This window comes from Loxodonta africana, chromosome 1 (assembly GCF_030014295.1).
Source record: "Loxodonta africana isolate mLoxAfr1 chromosome 1, mLoxAfr1.hap2, whole genome shotgun sequence".
Classification (NCBI taxonomy): domain Eukaryota; kingdom Metazoa; phylum Chordata; class Mammalia; order Proboscidea; family Elephantidae; genus Loxodonta; species Loxodonta africana.
In genome coordinates this window covers 190628776-190649328 of record NC_087342.1, presented here as the reverse complement: position 1 = coordinate 190649328, position 20553 = coordinate 190628776, and the positions used below count along the sequence as shown (strand labels likewise).

The following is a 20553-nucleotide window of genomic DNA, read 5'->3' as shown; positions in this document are numbered from 1 at the left end:
ATGACAGCATCAATTTGCAATCTTTTTTGGGAGTTGTTTTATTCCTTTGCTGTTACAGCTTAAATTCATATGAGAATAGAATGAGAGGTTAAAAAAAATACCTATTTTATTATAGATGCCACAATTCTGTCCTCTCATTATAGAAAAGGCTTACATTAGGTCCCATCACTGCTTAGACTCTGTAAGACCATCAATTGCTCCTTATAAAAGGATTTTTCCTCTCTGAATTTATCTTACAGAAATCATCTTTCATCACTCATCAGATCTTAAACTCATTTGTTTCTAAGCTCCATAATGTTTAAAGATTTTTGAAATTGATCCTTATTATAATTGTATCCAGTGTTATAGAGTCAATTCCAACTCATAGCGGCCCTATAGGCCAGAGCAGAACTGCTCCACAGGGTTTCCAAGGATGTAATTTTTAAGGAAGCAGGCTGCCAAATCTTTTCCCCATGGAGTGGCTGCTAGGTTAGAACAGCTGACCTTTTGGCTGGGAGCTGAGTGCTTAACCACTGAACCGTCAGTGGTTTTATATATATATATACACACACACACACACCCAGTGCCATTGAGTCGATTCCGACTCACAGCAACCCTATAGGACAAAGTAGAACTGCCCCATAGAGTTTCCAAGGGGTGCCTGGAGAATTCGAACTGCCGACCCTTTGGTTAGCAGCCATAGCACTTAACCACTACACCACCAGGGTTTCCATATATGCCTTTATCCCTTTTAAAGGGAACTCACCTTCATTTTCTTTGTTGTCACTGGCAGTCCTAACTCATGATACTCGTGCAGATTTCAGTGGTAAATGAGACCCTTGAATGTATTACCTAGTTCAAGTTTTTGTGAATTAAAGGCTTAGTATACATAAATGTCTTAGAGGTTTTGCTCTCAAAGCTGTCAAAAATGATTGTTTTAAGATGCCAGCATGTTTGAAATTGGACATATTATATCAATCACAGATCTTGTCCTTTCCTTTCTTGGGAGTGGATGGAAGGTAGATGTAATAAACTTAAGAGAATTGGATATGGCTCCAAAGCAAAGGCTCACAGGTGATGATAATAATTGGGGCTTCATTTCTTATAACATAAGGATCTTGATATCAAATCTTCTTGAGTAGAAGTATTGAACACTAAAATTTTACCAAAGACAGATAAAATGTCTGAAGGGAGATTTTCTTGTTGAATATAGTACTTAGTCAAGATAGAACTACTCAAGTAATCTTAATCTCTCTGATACTAGTTATTCATAAGTGTACTGCAAAAGAAATAACAGAAAAACTTCTAACCCTGAACATATTGATTGACCAATATATAAGAATATATAATCTAGACAGATTTACATATGAGTGTAAAGCAAACCCCTTGCCATCCACTTGACTCAGACTTACAGCAACCTTATAGGACAGGGTAGAACTGCCCCATAGGGTTTTCAAGGAATGGCTGTGGATTTGAGCTATGGACTTTTTGGTTAGCAGCCGAGCTCTTAACCACTGCACCAGCGATCCATGGACTTTTTGGTTAGCAGCCAAGCTCTTAACCACTGTACCAGCAATCCTCATATGGGTATAGGTTATTATTTTTAAAAGAACTACCCACTGCCACTGCCATCTTGTCAATTTCAAGTCAGAGCAACCCCATAGGGTTTCCAAGGCTGTAAATCTCTATGGAAGCAGATTGCCACATCCTTCAGCTGTGGAGCCGCTGGTGGTTTTGAACCACCAACCTTTTTGTTAGCTGAATCAATGGCTTTAACCACTGAGTGAGCAACCAGGGCCCCTCTTAAAAGGACTGGAGCCCTGGTGGAGCAGAGGTTAAGGGCTCAGCTGCTAACCAAAAGGTCAACAGTTCGAATCTACCACCTGCTCATTGGAAACCTTATGGGGGCAGCTCTACTCTGTCCTACAGGGTCTCTATGAGTCGGAATCGACTCGATTGCAATGAGTTTGGTTTTTTTTTTTGGTATAACATAACAAAAATATATTTAATGCTTAAGCTATACCTAACTCCATATTCTTTAACTCAGGAGTATTTTTTGATCTTAGGGTCTTCTTTATCAGCATTCATTCTGAGTTACACAGTTCAGAATATGTTGATAGTGTCCTAGATTTTGTCGATTCTGTTCTGACCAGAATACATCTCCTAGAATTTTCTGTTAAAGGGTGAGTTACTTGATTTCAGGATGTTTGGTAATCTTAAATTTTGTAACCTCTCTGGGCCTTAGTTTACCATTTCTGTAAGAATGGATTTGGATCGCACACGTTTAATCTACAATGTGACATATTTAAAATAAGTTTGCATATCTGAATTAAAATGATCCTCTGATAGTACAGTGGACTGCTGGATATTTGCTTCCCTGTATCAGAAATTATGTTTCTTAATAGACACCAAATACAGGTCTTGGTTCCAAACTTATACCCTATTTGACAGCCCTGGCGACGCAGTGGTTTAAAGCTACAGCTGCTAACCAAAAGGTCAGTAGTAGTTTGAGTCCATCAGCCACTCTTTGGAAACCCTGTGGGGAAGCTCTCCTCTGTCCTATAGGGTTGCCATGAGTCAGAATTGACTCAAGGGCAGTGGCACTTTTTTTTTTTAATACCGTATTTGAGAACTCAGGAGGCCTGGTGGTGCAGTGGTTAAGAGCTTGGCTGCTAACCAAAGGGTTGGCAATTTGAATTCACCAGGTGCTCCTTGGAAATCCTATGGGGCAGCTCTACTGTGTCCTCTAAGGTTGCCATGAGTCCTTGTTGCCACTGGACAGCAATGGATATTTGAGAACTCAAGAAGAAGCAGTCTTTTGTTTAAAATTATATAAATATATATCTATGGAAACCCTGGTGGCGTAGTGGTTAAGTGCTACAGCTGCAAACCAAAGGGTCGGCAGTTCGAATCTGCCGGGTGCTCCTTGGAAACTCTATGGGGCAGTTCTACTCTGTCCTATAGGGTTGCTATGAGTCAGAATCGACTTGACGGCAACGGGTTTTTACCTATATATATATATACATGGTTGTGTCCTTCCTCCCGTTACTGTATATCTATATATAACACACAAGCACAGATATACTCACATATATGTATATATATGTGTGTGTTTGTGTACATAAAAAAAAATTTTTTTTTTTTTTTACGTATACTTTTTTTTTTTTTTACGTATACTTTTTTTTTTTTTTTATACATATATATATAGTTGCTCTATTAACTTTTGTTCCTTTTTATATGACTGAGATGTTGTGTGCATTTGACCTCACAGTATGAAGCGACATCCTGGCAATCATCTATCTACATCTACTTCAAGGAACACCATGTCAGCATACTTTTCACACAGGGAGTGAAAGTAAAAACAGGCTTGACCATTTACAAGGCTCTCACCATGTGGCCTAGAAGTCAAATACTACAAGCTGATCTCCAATTCCTTTGAAAGCTACCTCAAAGCTTGCCTTGTTTATGATCAATTTCAGCATTTTGGCTTCTGAGGGCTGGTGTGTGTCTGTGTGCAATGGGAGGCAGGACACGACCCCATCAGTCAGCCCAAACCTGGAGGAGGTCCGCTGCCTTCTCTCTTTTAGTATGTACGATGATCATCCACTGAAATTATGGCCATACAGCCACAAACGGCAGGCTCTCATCTTCTCTATTTGCCCACCCTACCCCAACACACTTCCCTCTAGCTGTCTTCTATTGAGGCAGATATCAATATTCTAATAACTGAGAAACTAGAGAGATTATATTTTCAAAGGGTCAGTGAATGAGAATTTTTAATTATTTTTTAAAAATAATTCACTTGGTCTTTAGAAAATGAAATGCCCCATGTATACTTTAACCAATGGTTTAAAAAATAGTACCCTACTACCTCTGTCAACTTTTACCCAGATGCTAACTTTAAATCCCAGATCGAAAGGGGGAAAAAATGTTCTCCAAATGACAGCAGGTCTCTTCCAGGCAGTGTTATAAAAGAACCCTTAGTGTTAGGAGATAATGAAAGTAAGTGTCACCTATGGCTGAACTAAAATGGTGCCATGACCTGGCAATTTCTTTCCTCTGCTGACACTTCCCTGCGTTGCACAGCGTATCAGAACTGCCTTCATGGAAATTTAACAGGGTTTCCCTGTCAATGACATAATCAAATACACTGTGAGAAGCAGTAGGGGTTTTCAGGGATGGCTCAGAAACTTAATTGCTTTTCTGTTTATTTTTTAAATGCAAATTACACTAATAAGTCAAAAAAATCACTCTGTTAAAAATACATTCAGAATTAACAAATGCAAAAAAAAAAAAAAGACATATCAGGATTATAACTTTTGCCTTCTGAATATTAGGTTTATAACAAAAGCTCAGCCTAGAAAAATAGCATTCTTCACTGGATTTTGAGGAGGATACAGCTGTACAACTTAGATGTTTTTCCAGATATAATCACACCACTGTGCTTACTGCTCCCAAAAAAGACCTGTCCACTGATTACTTTTTAGTAGTCAACAACTGTTTTGAAAATTTGGGTGGTGATGATAGTAGTGATTTGGTGGTAATTTGGCTGCAACTTAAAGCAAGAATACAAGGGTTTATTCTGTGCACTTATACCTGTATCCATACACATGTATTATAAGGTGGGATCTCATCATAGCATGGATGTACAATGAAACCTCATCATAATAGTCACATATAGAATAATTTCTGGCATGTATAATATTTATATCTTAGGGGTCAATGGATAATACATTGGTAAATATTTTCTCATACATTAAACATGCATGTCACATAAGATCATTGCATGAGGCTTCACTGACACGTTTGTAATTGTGTATTTTATACATGTATATATGGACAAACATATACAAGCCACTGAGAAAATTCAAGTATGAGCACTGGAACCTTTTTTGTAGTTTATGTTCTGATGGTAACCTTGTGTTCCTTTCATCATTTTCTAATGTATATGTGTGTGTAGATCACAGACATCCATGCAAACACGGTAATGGGACTGGTTTATGTAGATCTGGATGGGCAAAGTTCCAGAGCAGATTAACCCAATAACAGATTTCACCTAAAACAAAGAAAAAAGTTGCTCCATGCCAATTTATAACTTTCCAAGTGTGAATTTCACTGCATTTAAGGATGGTGGGTTTTAAAAAAAACAAAACCAAAACAAAGGATTGATTTTAGTATCTCAGTTATTCCAAGAGAAGACAGAAGGCTCATCTGAGTTCCTGATAAGCCTGAGCTAATTATGTTTCCCACTAATAAAAACCAAATAATGCTCGAAAATATAGAACTAAATTTCCTAGGAGTTCAGAATAGTCCATAAACACATTGACCTACTATTAAGTTTCCAAAGGCATCTCGTTGCCAACTACGTTAACAGCACAGTTTTTTCTGCCACAATAATACAGGAGGATTAAAATACACTCTAACACACAACAGATCCCCCAAATACCACAAAGAGATCTCAAATATTTCACCAAGGTAACTACTGCTCCCCCCACCCACCCAAAAAATAATCTCATACGCTGAAGTTAGAAAAAAAAGTTCACCTACATAAGGTCTTCAATTTGAGTTAGATATAAAAGAGTAAACATAGCTAGTACATAGTCAGTTGGCCTCAGCTGATAGAAATCCACAACTGTTTCTGTGTTAGTAAAAGACATATTCGTAGATACTTATAAAAGCACCTAGAGTGCAATAAATAAAATCAATGAGTTAAGCCATTTCTGCTTTCTGCTTCCAGGAGATTAATGAGCTTAGTAAAAAGATCAGTAAATTTTACCTTGTCCTACTGAACCTCACCAGAAGACCATATTTACGAATTATAAAGATGACAATTATTATTATTGTTGTTGTTGTTATTGTTAATTGTCTCTTTTTGGCCACCATGGAGGCTCAATGGTAAAGCACTTTGCTGACAACTGGCAGTTTTCTTACACAAACACACTGGAGCTGCTGCAGGCCTGGTCCTTGACGTGAAACACACAGGCTCAAACTCATTCAGAATTAACAGCAGTGTGTGAGCCTCAAGGAAGTGACTTGGGGATGTCTGCACTGAGATTCTCAGGCACACAACTTAGGTGGGTTAAGGCAAGTATGTACGGTACAGCCTTTTGGGCAAACAACCTGCCATTTCGGACCTTGGTTACAAGGTCATCACGGCATGTTTTGTGTGTTTTTGCAATTACATTGCCTAAGTAGCTGTGGTGCTATCAAGGTGTATGGAGTGCAGGACTTTCAAAATAAATTTGCCCTGGATGACTACGTAGCTCACAGAGATTGGTGGGCTGCAGAAGAGTTAGTCATGGCCAGCAGAGGGCACCAACACGGTTCCTTTTGATCTTTCCAAAGGCCTGAGAGAAAGAAGCCTGTTTTCAGGAAATCCAAGATGGGAGTGTCCTGTGTATCTTTCAGTTAGAAAGAGGAGGCCAAGTGGAATTGTGTGTACTCGTGTATATGTGTGCGTGTGTAACCTTTTTGTTTGCTTTGTTAATATGTATATGTATTTAAATTCAGTTGCTTCTTGCTCTTTATAAAACGCAGGAGGCCACTGCGAAACAAGTTTCTTGAAAGGTCCATGAGCTGACATTTTGAAGTCATCTTGATTATTTTGACCTACAAGAGAGATTAAAAAACACACATAAATTTTTAATGAAGAGGGAGAGTAATGGGTACCTGTTGCTCAGCACCTTTTCTCATCTCTCCAAGCAAAAAAAAAAAGTCAAAACTGTGTTTTAAATAAATAGTTTTGTTTTTTCCTCAGTGAAACACCATGGATAGAAACGCCACTTATGATAATTTAAAATCTATTTCTGGAGACAAATGAAATGGATATGTATTGCTCTACAATCAGGCTGTCAAAAAGAATGTGATGTTTTCAAATATTCCATAGGATATTGTCACCGTTTATACTACACGGAGCCAAAACGTATCTGGGCTTGCTATAGCAGAGAGGTCAGTGGTAGTCAAAGCTGCCAATTTGCTAGAAAATTAACCTGCGGAGATGTTTTTGTTCAGGAGCTTCAAAGCTGTCTGTTTTGAAGAGACTTACCAAATTGTAAGAAAAAAAAAAAAAAAAGAAAATCTTTCCTTTTTAGATGGATTATAAATAATCCAAAGAATTATAGACTAAGAACACTTACCCCACCTTAACCAAAAAAGAGTACTGTCTATTCATCGACTAAAGGACCTGAAAACTGTCTGTGGATTCAAATCAGTTAAGGCAGTGTTTTCAGAGCTTTGCCCAGGATTTCTGCAACAGAACGTTTGCTTGCTATGACAGAAGCCCCACAGCTAAAACTGCACATTGCTTTCAAGCACTCACTTTCCTTCTAAGAAACAACTTTTATTTCCAGTTGCTATATAATATTGTTAGGTGCTTAAACACAGATCGGTCCATGATGTTAAATTACTTTTACTTTACAAGACTTACTTGTGGCCAATTGACAAGTAAAGGTACACCTTGAAGGATGGACATACGAGAAGTTTAGGTCTCTGCCTCCCAGCAGCGGATGAAGTTTATGTGTGAATCAGCTTTGGTTTTTCACAGATTTGAATAGACAGTGGCTCTCAAATGGTTTGTTTTGTGGATTACAAAGTTTAAAGCCCTTCATTTAACACTGCATAATGCGAAATCAAAAGAGAATTAAAGGAATGCAGAAAAAAGGCTGGGGGAGCTATGTATGGAAATATGGCAGCTAAGCTGGTGTGAAGAAGCACAAACAAGTAAATTAAAAATCAGGGAATATAAAACCAAATCAAACTCACAGTCTGTCTGAGAATTTGGGAAGAACACTGAACTAAAAAAAAAAATTTTTTTTTTTTTTAGAAAACTGGTTATTATCCAGTCTGCACCACTAATAAGTTGTATGACATTTGTTTTCCTTTTTCTTGGTTCAGTTTCCTCATCTGTAAAATAAAACCTTAGTGTTTTAGTGTATGAAGTCCCCTATGGGATACTTTGGAAACCCTCTTGGCATAGTGGTTAAGGGCTACAGCTGCTAACCAAAAGGTTGGCAGTTGGAATCTACCAGGTGCTCCTTGGAAACACTATGGAGCAGTTCTACTCTATCTTGTAGGGTCGCTATGAGTCGGAATCGACTTGATGGCAATAGGTTTGGGTTTTTTTTTTTAATGTGATATTTTATAGAAGGGATAGTGTTGGTATTTTGACTAGTAATTTGCTATATATCTGAAATATTTTTAACTTCCTAAATGCTTGAATCCCATTAAACATTTAACTTGCTTCATTAGAAACGAGACTTAAAATATAATTTTAGCATTCCCAAGAACTAAAAAGGAAAACAATATTTTTATTATTTTGGTTGGCATTTAAAGTATTTCACTTAATAAAATTATGGGAAGTTTTGCTCAGAATTTAATACTAGGCAAAGATATCTTTGTACAGTCCTCTTTTCAAAGATTACGCTAGAATGATAAATGCTCATTTGAAATAAAATACTCAATTATGTATAATTAGCATTCTCATGTTGTTATTATCATAGCTGATTCCTAGATGAGTAGTGATATTTAATTTATTATAGCTTGATCATATTGACCAACACAGGAAATGCTAAGTGATATGTTATATGTAGGAAACCCTGGTGGCGTAGTGGTTAAGTGCTACAGCTGCTAACCAAAGGGTCGGCAGTTCGAATCCACCAGGCGCTCCCTGGAAACTCTGTGGGGCACTTCTACTCTGTCCTATAGGGTTGCTATGAATCGGAATCGACTCGACGGCACTGGGTTGTTTTTTTTGTTATGTTATGTGTTGTTAGGTGCTGTTGAGTCGGTTCTGACTCCTAGCGACCCTATGTACAACAGAATGAAACACTGCCCAGTCCTGTGCCATCTTCATGATTGTTGCTATGTTTGAGCCCATGTTACAGCCGCTATGCCAATCCATCCTATCGATGGTCTTCCTCATTTTCACTGACCCTCTACCTCATGCTGTCCTCCAGGGACTGGTCCCTCCTGATAACATGTCTAAATTATGTGATATGAAGTCTCACCATCCTGTGGTCTTTGCCAACACCACAATTCAAAGGCATCAACTCTTCTTCGGTCTTCTTTATTCGTTGTCCAGCTTTTGCACGCATATGACGTGATCGAAAATACCATGGCCTGGGTCAGGCACACCTTAGTCTTCAGGGTGACATCCTTGCTCTTCAACACTTTGAAGGGGTCCTTTGCAGCACATTTGCCCAATGCAATGTGTCTTTTGATTTCTTGACTGATGCTTCCGTGGCTGTTGATTGTGGATCCAAGTAAAATGAAATCCTTGACAACTTCAATCTTTTCTCCATTTATCATGATGTTGCTCATTGGTCTAGTTGTGAGGATTTTTGTTTTCTTTATGTTGAGGTGTAATCCATAGAGAAGGCTGTGGTCTTTGATCTTCATTAGTAAGTGCTCTAAGTCCTCTTCATTTTCAGCAAGCAAGGTTGAGTCATCTGCATAACGCAGGTTGTTAATGAGTCTTCTTCCAATCCTGATGCCCCGTTCTTGTTCATATAGTCCGGCTTCTCATATTATTTGTTCAGCATACAGATTAAATAGGTATGGTGAAAGAATACAACTCTGACGCACACCTTTCCTGACTTTAAACCGATCAGTATCCCCTTGTTCTGTCAGAACAACTGCAACAACTGCCTCTTGATCTATGTAAAGGTTCCTCATGAGCACAATTAAGTGTTCTGGAATTCCCATTCTTCACAGTGTTATCCATAGTTTGTTATGATCCACACAGTCGAATGCCTTTGCATAGTCAATAAAACACAGGTAAACATCCTTCTGGTATTCTCTGCTTTCAGCCAGGATCCATCTGACATCAGCAATGATATCCCTGTTTCTACGTCATCTTCTGAAATCCGCCTGAATTTCTGGCAGTTCTCTGTCAAATACTGCTGTAGCCGTTTTTGAATGATCTTCAGCAAAATTTTGCTTTCGTGTGATATTAATGATATTGTTCTATAATTTCCACATTCGGTTGGATCACCTTTCTTGGGAATAGGCATAAATATGGATCTCTTCCAGTCAGTTGGTCAGAAAGCTGTTTTCTATATTTCTTGGCATAGAAGAGTGAGCACCTCCAGCGCTGCATCTGTTTATTGAAACGTCTCAATTGATATTCCAACAATTCCTGAAGCCTTGTTTTTCGCCAATGCCTTCAGAGCAGCTTGGACTTCTTCCTTCAGTACTATCAGTTCCTGATCATATGCCACCTCTTGAAATGGTTGAATATTGACTAATTCTTTTTGGTATAATGACTCTGTGTATTCCTTCCATCTTCTTTTGATGCTTCCTGTGTCATTTAATATTTTCCCCATGGAATCCTTCACTATTGCAACTCAAGGCTTGAATTTTTTCTTCAGTTCTTTCAGCTTGAACACCAAGCGTGTTCTTCCCTTTTGGTTTTTCATCTCCAACTCTTTGCACATGTCATTATAATACTTTACTTTGCTTGAGACGCCCTTTGAAATCTTCTGTTCAGTTCTTTTACTTCATCAATTCTTTTTGCTTTTGCTGCTTGATGCTCAAGAGTAAGTTTCAGAGTCTCCTCTGACATCCATCTTGGTCTTTTCTTTCTTTCTTGCCTTTTCAGCGACTCTTGCTTTCTTCATGGATGATGTCCTTGATGTCATTCCACAACTCATCTGGTCTTCGGTCACTAGTGTTCAATGCATCAAATCTGTTCTTGAGATAGTCTCTAAATTTAGGTGGGATGTACTCAAGGTCATATTTTGGCTCTCGTGGACTTGCTCTGATTTTCTTCAGTTTCACCTTGAACTTGCATATGAGCAATTGACAGTCTGTTCCACAGTTGGCCCCTGTCCTTGTTCTGACTGATGATATTGAGCTTTTCCATCATCTCTTTCCACAGATGTAGTCAATTTGATTTCTGTGTGTTTCATCTGGCGAGGTCCATGTGTATATAAAAAAAAGTTTTTTTTTTTTTATAGTTGCTGTTTATGTTGGTGCAAGAAGGTATTTGCAATGAAGAAGTCGTTGGTCTTGCAAAATTCTATCATTTGATCTCCGGCATTGTTTCTATCACCAAGGCCATATTTTCCAACTACTGATCCTTCTTCTTTGTTTCCAACTTTCACATTCCCATAGCCAGTAATTATCAATGCATCTTGATTGCATGTTCGATCAATTTCAGACTGCAGCAGCTGGTAAAAATCTTCTATTTTTTAACCTTTGGCCCTAGTGGTTGGTGCATAAATTTGAATAATAGTCGTATTAACTGATCTTCCTTGTAGGCGTATGGATATTATCCTATCACTGATGGCGTTGTACTTCAGGATAGATCTTGAAACATTCTTTTTGACAATGAATGCAACACCATTCCTCTTCGAGTTGTCATTCCCAGCATAGTAGACTGTATGATTGTCCAATTCAAAATGGCCAATACCAGTCCATCTCAGCTCCCTAATGCCTAGGATATCGATGTTTATGTGTTCCATTTCATTTTTGACGATTTCCAATTTTCCTAGATTCATACTTTGTACATTCCAGGTTCCGATTATTAGTGGATGTTTGCAGCTGTTTCTTCTCATTTTGAGTTGTGCCACATCAGCAAATGAAGCTCCCGAAAGCTTTACTCCATTGACGTCACTAAGGTCACCTCTTCTTTGAGGAGGCAGCTCTTCCCCAGTCATCTTTTGAGTTCCTTCCAACCTGGGGGCTCATCTTCCAGCACTATATCAGACAATGTTCTGCTGCTATTCATAAGGTTTTCATTGGCTAAGTAGACTTCCGGGTCCTTCTTCCTAGTCTGTCTTAGTCTGGAAGCTCAGTTGAAACCTGTTCTCCTTGGGTGACCCTGCTGGTATCTGAATACCGGTGGCACAGCTTCCAGCTTCACAGCAACACACAAGCCCCCACAGTACGACAAACTGACAGACACGTGGGGGTCATCTGCACATCACAGGTTATGAATGAGTCTTCCTTCAACCTTGATGCATAATTCTTCTTCATATAGTCCAGCCTCTCGGATTATTTGCTTAGCATACAGATTGAATAAATATGGTGAAAAGATGCAATGCTGACCCACATCTTTCCTGATTTTAAGCCATGCATTATCCCCTTGTCCTGTTTGAAATACTGCCTCTTGGTCTATGTACAGGTCCTGTATGAGTACATTAAGTGTTCTGGAATTCTCATTCTTCTCAATGTTATCCATGAATTGTTATGACCCACACAGTTGAATGTCTTGGCATAGTCCATAGAACACATGCAAATATCTTTCTGATATTCTCTGCTTTCAGCCAGGATTCATTTGACATCAGCAGTAATATTCCTGATTCTACGTCCTCTTCTGAATCTGGCTTGAATTTCTGGCAGTCCCTGTCTATGTACTGCTGCAAATGTTTTTGAATTATCTTCAATAAAATTTTACATGTGTGTGATATTAATGATATTGTTCAATAATTTCTACATTCTTTTGGGTCATCTTTCTTTGGAATGGGCACAAATATGGACCTCTTCCAGTCAGTTGACCTGGTAGCTGCTTCCAAATTTCTTGGCAGAGGTGGGTAAGTGCCCCCAGTGCTGCATCTGTTTGTTGAAACATTTCAATTTGTGTTCCATCAACTCCTGGATCTTTGTTTTTCACCAATGCCTTCAGTGCAGCTTGGACATCTTGCTTCAGTACCATTTGTTTGTGAGCATATGAAATGTTTGAGCATTGATCAATTCTTTTTGATACAGTGAATCTGTGTATTCCATCTTCTTTTGATGCTTCCTGCGTTGTTCAGTTTTTTTGCTAGTAGAATCCTTCAAAATTTCAACTTGAGGCTTGAATTTTTTCTTCAGGTCTTTCAGCCAAGTGTGTTCTTCTCTTTTGATTTTCTAACTCCAGGTCTTGGCACATTTCATTATAATACTTTACTTTGTCTTCTTGAGCTGCCCTTTGAAATTTTCTGTTCATATCTTTTACTTCATTATTTCTTCCATTTGCTTTAGCTACTCTATGTTCAAGAGCAAGTTTCAGAGTCTCTTCTGACATCCATTTTGATCTTTTCTTTGTTTCCTGTCTTTTTGATGACCTTTTGCTTTCTTCATGTATGATGTCCTTGACGTCATTCTACAACTCATCTGGTCTTTGGTCATTAGTGTTCAATGTGTCAAATCTTGTTATGGATTAAATTGTGTCACCCCAAAATATCTGTCAACTTGGGTAGGCCATGATTCCCAGTATTGTGTGATTGTTCACCATTTTGTCATCTAATGTGATTTTCCTATGTGTTGTAAATCCTACCTCTATGATGTTAATGGGGTGGGATTAGAGGCAGTTATGTTAACGAGGTAGGATTCAATCTACAAGATTAAGTAGAGTCTTAAACCAATCTCTTGAGATATAAAAGAGAAGTGAGAAGAGGAGCATGTAGACCTCATATTTCCAAGAAACAAGAGCCAGAAGAATAGCATGTCCTTTGGAACTGGAGTCCCTGTGCTGAGAATCTCCTTGACTGAAAGATTGATGACAAGGACCTTCCCCCAGAGCCGACAGACAGAGAAAACCTTCTCCTGGAGCTGGCACCCTAGACTCAGATTTCTAGTCTCCTAAGCTGTGAGAGAATAAATTTCTCTTTGTTAAAACCATCAACTTGTGATATTTCTGTTATAGCAACACTAGATAACTAAGACAAGTCTATTCTTGAGATGGTCTCCAAATTCAAGTGGGATATACTCAAGATAGTATATTGGCTCTAATTTCCTTCAGCTTCAACTTCAACTTGCATATGAGCAATTGATGTTCTTCCACAGTTGGCCTCTGGCCTTGTTCTGACTAATCATATTGAGCTTCTCTATCATCTCTTTTCACGTATGTCGTTGATTTGATTCCTGTGTATTCCATCTGGAGAGGTCCACATGTATAGCTTATGTTGTTGAAAAAAGGTATTTGCAATGAAGAAGTCATTGGTCTTGAAAATTCTATCATGTGATTTCTGGTGTCGTCTCTATCACCAAGGCCATATTTTCCAACTACTGATCGTTCTTTGTTTCCAGCTTTCACATTCCAATCACTAGTAACTATTAATGCATCTTGACTTTATATTTGATCAATTTCAGACTTAAGAAGTTGGTAAAAATCCTCAATTTCCTCATGTCTGGCATTAGTGGTTGGTGCATAAATTTAAATAATACTCATATTGACTGGTAGTCCTTGTAGGCTTATGAGTATAATCCTGTACCTGACAGAATTGTACTTCAGGATAGATAGTAAATGTTCTTTTTGATGTTGAATGTGATGCCATTCCTCTTCAATTTGTCATTCTCTACATAGTAGACCACGTGATTGTCCAATTCCAATTGGCCAATACCAGCCCATTTAAGCTCACTAATGCCTAGGATATCAATATTTATGTGTTCCATTTCATTTTTGATGATTTCCAGTTTTCCTAGATTCATAATTTGTATATTCCACATTCCGATTATTAATAGACATTTTTGTATTTTGAGTTGTGCCACAGCAGCAAACAAAAGTCCCAAAAGCTTGACTCCATTCGTATCATTAATTTTGACTCTAATTTGTGGAGGCAGCTCTTCCCCAGTCATACTTTGTGTGCCTTTCAACCTGAAGGGCTCATCTTTCAACACTATATCATAAAATATCCCACTGCTATTCACAAGGTTTTCACTGGCCAATTTTTTGAGAAGTAGACCTCCAGGTCCTTCTTCCTAGTCTTTCTTAGTCTGGAAGGTCCACTGAAATCTGTCCATCATGGGTGACCCTGCTGATATTTGAAATACCAGTGGCTTGGCTTGCAGCATCATAGCAACACATAAGCCACTACAGAATGACAAACCGATGATGTGTGGTTGATATGTTATAAACCCAGTGCCATCGAGTCGATTCCAACTCATAGCGACCCTATAGGAAAGATGATATGTTATATAGGAATGTATATTGTAAGGAACGAGCAATTGCAAACCTTGTAGACGTTCTGTTCTACTCTGGAGCTCAAATGTATTGTTACATGCTATTTAAATTGATACTATTTGTGATATACTGCTTAGAGAGAGAAGAATCCTTTGGGAACGACATATAGTACACCTACACCTCATTTATCAGCTATCTTGTTACCCGACATTTTGCAGTTAAGACAATAGTAAAAAATATACTATCTGACTATTTTGTATATTAATGATGCACGTCTGGCAGTAAACTTTTCGCGACTAGAGGAAGATATACTGTCGACCTTCATTCTCCTCCTTTTGGGTCCAAAGGGGCATATTTGTTCTACATAATAGTTTTCTGATCTGATGTGGTCGTCCTCCATTTTTGTATAATTCCAGTTTTTGCATAATGACCTGGTCTTTGGAGCCTAACCAGGTCGATTAAGTGAGGAGTGGAAGTATATGTTGATTTCTAATTTGCAAAAATCTTTTCAGGAGTAATGTTGAAATAAGCCTTATTCCTAATAATGTTATGTTCATTAAGCCCTTACTATGTGACAGGCACTATGTTTTACATGCATTGTTTCATATAATTTCAGAAAGATTACATGAAGTAAGTATATTATCATCTCTATTTTGCAGGTGGGGAAATTTAGGCTTGGTGAGATTAAATAAAGTTATATGCCCAAGGTTACACAAAATTTAATCTTAGGCAGTCTTTCTTAAATAAGTAATCTTATTGAATAAGTACTCCTCCTGTTTTGCCTTTATTTTTAATAAAACCCTTTACATAAGACTACACTACAATAGTGAGAGGAGTGGTAAAGAATTTAATGGACTTATCATCCAATTTTTTTGTTTTAGCTATCAAATCTTCCTGGGACAATAGGCAGAGCTAAGGTATAAATAATAAACAACAGTAATAATTGGCGAAAGAAATATCAGAGAAAAAAGGGATTAAGAAATGTTTCATAAAGAAAGTATCTTTTAAGATAGAATTTGAAAAATATCAGGGTTTCAGAATGTAGAATTTGGAAAAAGGTTACGTTTGGTGCCGAGAGAACTGCAGAATTGGGAAAACACAGGTCATATTTGCAGAAAGGCCCAGGCTGTAGTCTGACTGGAAGGAAAAAAAAAGGCTAAAATGGCTAGGGAAGATATCAGACTATTTATGCCCCAATAGATTATAATCTCCAGGAGGGCAGGGATCAGTTCTTACTCATCATTACATTTTCCCAGTGTCTCCCCACATGATCTGCATATAGTTGGGACACAAAAGTTACTACAGTTTCAAGAACAGAAATAAAATTTCAACAGAACATTGGGGCCAGATCAGAGTAGACTTGGAGGCTATGGGAAGGAGCTTGATATTCACTGGGTAATAGAGTCATTGGTAGTTTGGGGGCAGGGAGTGAAATCACCAGAGTAGTACTTTAGGAAAATTAACTTAGCAGCTAAATAGAGGATGGTAATAGGGATTTTGAATTACGAAAAGGAATGGAGAACTTAAGGTAACAGGTAATGAATGCTCAAATTATGGCAGTGGCCGTGGGGCAGTAAAAGAGGAGATGTGTGCTGTACTGTTTACAGAAGGAATTCTTTGAATGACATATAGTAGCCTGGTTTATGAATTGATAACATCTTTTTTATGTGTGGTGTTAGCAAATGCTTTCATAGAACTGCAAGGGACACAAGGAAAAATGTAGACATGATGCATGTATCATTCTTTTGTTAAAGGGAAGCTTAAGAGGAGGGTGTCTAAAGATTAATCTCTTTGGAGGAGAAATACTCCAAAAATCCATTTATTACCCTACACACTAAAGATATTAAAAGGTAAAATGATTCGATGGTGGAGGACAACGACAACAAACACATATCTTCAAAGTGAGAAGTTCACATTTTAAAATGAATTGGAATCTTACTTTCTATTTTGATCTTCGCTTGCAATTCAGCATATCACTTGATGCTGATATATAGAATTTGTTATCAGTTGTTATCCAAGGGAATTTGCCTAAACACAGATATAAAAATCAGGCTCTGATTGTATGTCTGCTCTCCTGAGTGCTAGAGTTAAGGGTCTGATAAGCTTCAATGTTAATGTTCTGGTTTCATTTCACTTTTCACATCAGAAAAATGATAAAGAGTGTTGTTCAGTTTTTGATTTTTTGAACATTATATATATAATTGGATTGATCCTATCATTTATCATTCAAAGCAGAGTACTTTTGAGAGTAGAAGGGAGTGCTGGTAAGAATTACATCAAGATAATAGATGTCAACGGGGACTTTTCTGGGCAAACCAGAACATATGGTTTATATATAGTTACGTATAACTATCTACAACATTTCAATTATTTTCAGAATATAGAATCTGGGGTAATTCAAAGAAGTGGTATCATTGTATATAATATCGGATTTTGAGCCAAGACTAAAGATAACTTTAGAGATGGCATTTCTGATAATTCAGATTTTAAGACAAAAACATTATAAAGAAAATGTCATTAGAATTATCCCAGTCAAAGCAATAATTATTGAAGAGAAAACACTGGAAATATATAATTGAAGGAAATCTTTTAAAGACAGCTGCATGCCATTGATTTGGGGCCACAATAACTTTCACTTGATCACCTTTTAGCACCCCAGAAGAGTATCTTCAATGTCAAGTACTTACATGTACATAGGTTGTAGCTGTAAATGAGATGTCTTCTGAGGCCCTTGATAGCCATAAGAGTCAAAGCCACCTATGAAATCAACTGAAAAGGGACAATTGTCATTAGTTAATTTTTCAGAAGAGATAAGCATTAATGATCAAGGTCCCACACAGATTACTAATACGAACTTTTTGTTAATCTATTAAAAGTGACTAATTGTGGAGAGAGAAAAAAAGAGGATTGCTTCAGGGAATGATTTTATTTTTTCTCAACCATGTGACTTAATTATTGTTTTACAAGAATCTAGTCACTTGGGAGAAAAAAAAAATGCACTCCTCTCAAGAGTAATAAAATTTACTTGCACATTAAAGATGCTATATGCCTTTTTGGTTGGCATAGAGTCTTTCTGCAACATATTACAAATGTTATAGCATAAAAGTAATGATCATTCAAGTGCATGTACTTATCAGCAACTACAACACTAGCAATAATATTGTAAACTATGATTGTCAAGTACAAGGTGCTATGGTGGAGCTTATGTAAATTAACTCAACATGACTGTCCCTACCATCCTGTGGTTTATCTGAAACAGATAATCAGAGGTAAACATATGGAGCAAAGCCCAAACAAACATTCAAATGTGATTAAAAAAAAAAAAAAAACAAAAATCCCAAACCTGTTGCATTCAAGTCAGTTATGACTCATGGTGACCCCACATATTTCAGAGAACTTTCATAGGGTTTTTGATATTTGAGATACAACAAGAGTTACTGTGGCAGATTACATTTTCCAAAGATTGCTGCAACAGTGTCTCCTATTCCACATATTCTTATAATGTGACCTTGACACTCCTCTCGTGAGTTGTTTTGGGTCTACAGTCCTTCCAGTTGAACCTGAGTGGAACTTTGTGGCAGTTTTGACCAAGAACATATGATATAAATGACACTGAGTGAATTCCAAATGTAGATTACAAAATACCATGCACTTCCCCCTTGCTGTCTTGGGATTCTCTTTTGGATCACAGCCAGTATGCTGTGAAGAAATCCAAAATAGCCCACGTGGAGAGAACACGTAGAGAACTCATGTGTAGGTGTTTTGATCAACACCAGCTGAGGTCCCAGATGATACCTAGACCTGTGAGAGAAAATGCCTCCGGATGAGTCCGATTTCCAGCTGTTGACTCATTCCAGTCAGAGTTTTGCCAGGCAAGACCCTTGACATTGTTGTTAGGTCCCACTGAGTTGGTTTTGACGCATAGTGACCCTATGAAAAACAGAACAAGACACTGCCTGGTCCTGTGACATCCTCACGATCATGGTTATGTTTGAGCCTATTGTTGTAGCCACTGTGTCAATCTATCTTGTCAAGGGTCTTCCAAAAACAACCCACTGCCGTTGAGTTGATTCTGATTCATAGTTGCCCTATAGGACATAGTAGAACGGCCCCATAGGGTTTCCAAGACAGTAAATCTTTATAGAAGCAGACTGCCTTGTCTTTCTCCCATGAAGCAGCTGCTGTGTTCAAACCACTGGCCTTTTGAGTAGCAGCTGAGTGCTCTGACCACTGTGCAATCAGGGCTCCTTTGACATTAGGAACAGAGACAAATTATCTCCACTATGCTCTGTCTGAATTCCTACCCAGAGAATCCATAAGCATAATGTAAATGGTTTTGAACCACTACATTTTGGCAACAATAGTAACTGGAACAATAAATACTAAGAGTACTATGGAAAAAAAAAATCTTTTTTTGTCCATTTGTTTTGTTTTCATTCACAGGTATAGACGTTGTGTGGTGGAAATAAAAGAAACAAAGGAACAAAACGCTGAGAAGATACATGATGGGAAGGAGATAGAATGGGGAACAGATTCTGAATTAGGATGGTCTTCGACTCGATGGCACTGGGTTTTGGTTTTTTATGATGTCTTTAGTCAGAATGGACTCAACGGCAACAGGTTTGGTTTTCGCTTTTAGGATGCCCTTGGAAACCCTGGTGGTGTAGTGGTGAAGAGCTATGGCTGCTAACCAAAAGGTCAGCAGTTTGGATCCATCAGGTGCTCCTTGGAAACCCTTATGGGGCACTTCTACCCTGTCCTATAGGGAAACAGTAAGTTGGAATCAACTCAATGGCAATGGGTTTGATTTTTTTTTTAGGATGCTTTTACTTATTCTAGCATCTTATTCTATTGACTTAGCTTTGCCTAGTTTTTGTTCTCTTTTTAATATCCTAGGGTGCTACAGGTTGAGTCCAGAGCAGAGTGCTGAAGTAACAGAAAGCCCACAGTGTCTGTGTGCTGAGTAAACCCTTTTCCCAGTCAGTATTTCTCTTCTTATCAAAAGTGGAATAATGTAATGAAAAGAACAGAGCCATTGGTGTTAGAAGGATCAACGTTCATAGACTGCTTTGAACACTTACCAGCTGTGTGATGTTAGGCAAATTACTTAGCATCTCTTCAAATTGGAATAATACTTACAGAATTGGTGTCAGATTAAATAAGATAAGAAATGCAGAGTCCTGGATGAGATATAGGATTTGGAAGAAGACGATTAAAAGCCCCTCAGAAAATTCAGGGTTTTCTTTGTAACCCTTCTAAATCATGTAGTACAGGATAAAGAGAGTGAGAAAACCCTTAATTTGGCACAACTATCGATGGCACTAGTTTCTTTTTTTTTATAGAACTGTATCAAGTATTTTATAGACGATAAAGTAAAAGAGAGTGAGCCTCTTTTGTCTCCTGAATGGACATATTGGTGCATTAGCTACTATACAGTGTACACACCCATTGCTGTTGAGTAGATTCAGACTCACAGCGACCCTATAGGACAGAGTAGAACTGCCCCATAGGGTTTCCAAGGAGTGCCTGGTGGATTAAAACTGCTGACCTTTTGGTTAGCAGCCGTAGCACTTAACCGCTATGCCACCAGGGTTTCCATAAATAGTACAAGAAGAACTACAAAATAATTGAATGGAGACTATATTCAAAGTTTGTAGTTTGAGAAATTTGTCTCAGACTGGGGACTCATC

General features: G+C 38.0%; 1 protein-coding gene across 2 annotated transcripts in view; it reads right to left on the bottom strand.

Moving 5' to 3' along the window:
• Positions 1–4183: 4183 nt before the first annotated feature.
• Positions 4184–20553, bottom strand: part of NKAIN2 (sodium/potassium transporting ATPase interacting 2) — a 584917-nt gene continuing 568547 nt past the window's right edge. Inside the window, exons 4-5 of one of the 2 annotated variants that reach the window (XM_023559686.2) lie at positions 17551–17632; positions 4184–6588 (exon numbers count right to left, since the gene is read on the bottom strand). In XM_023559686.2, coding sequence (XP_023415454.1) covers positions 6579–6588; positions 17551–17632 — 92 coding nt within the window. In that variant the 3' untranslated portion in view covers positions 4184–6578. Of the gene's footprint in view, positions 6589–17133; positions 17633–20553 lie in introns of those variants that run through there. The other variant, XM_023559739.2, reaches the window with a different exon arrangement.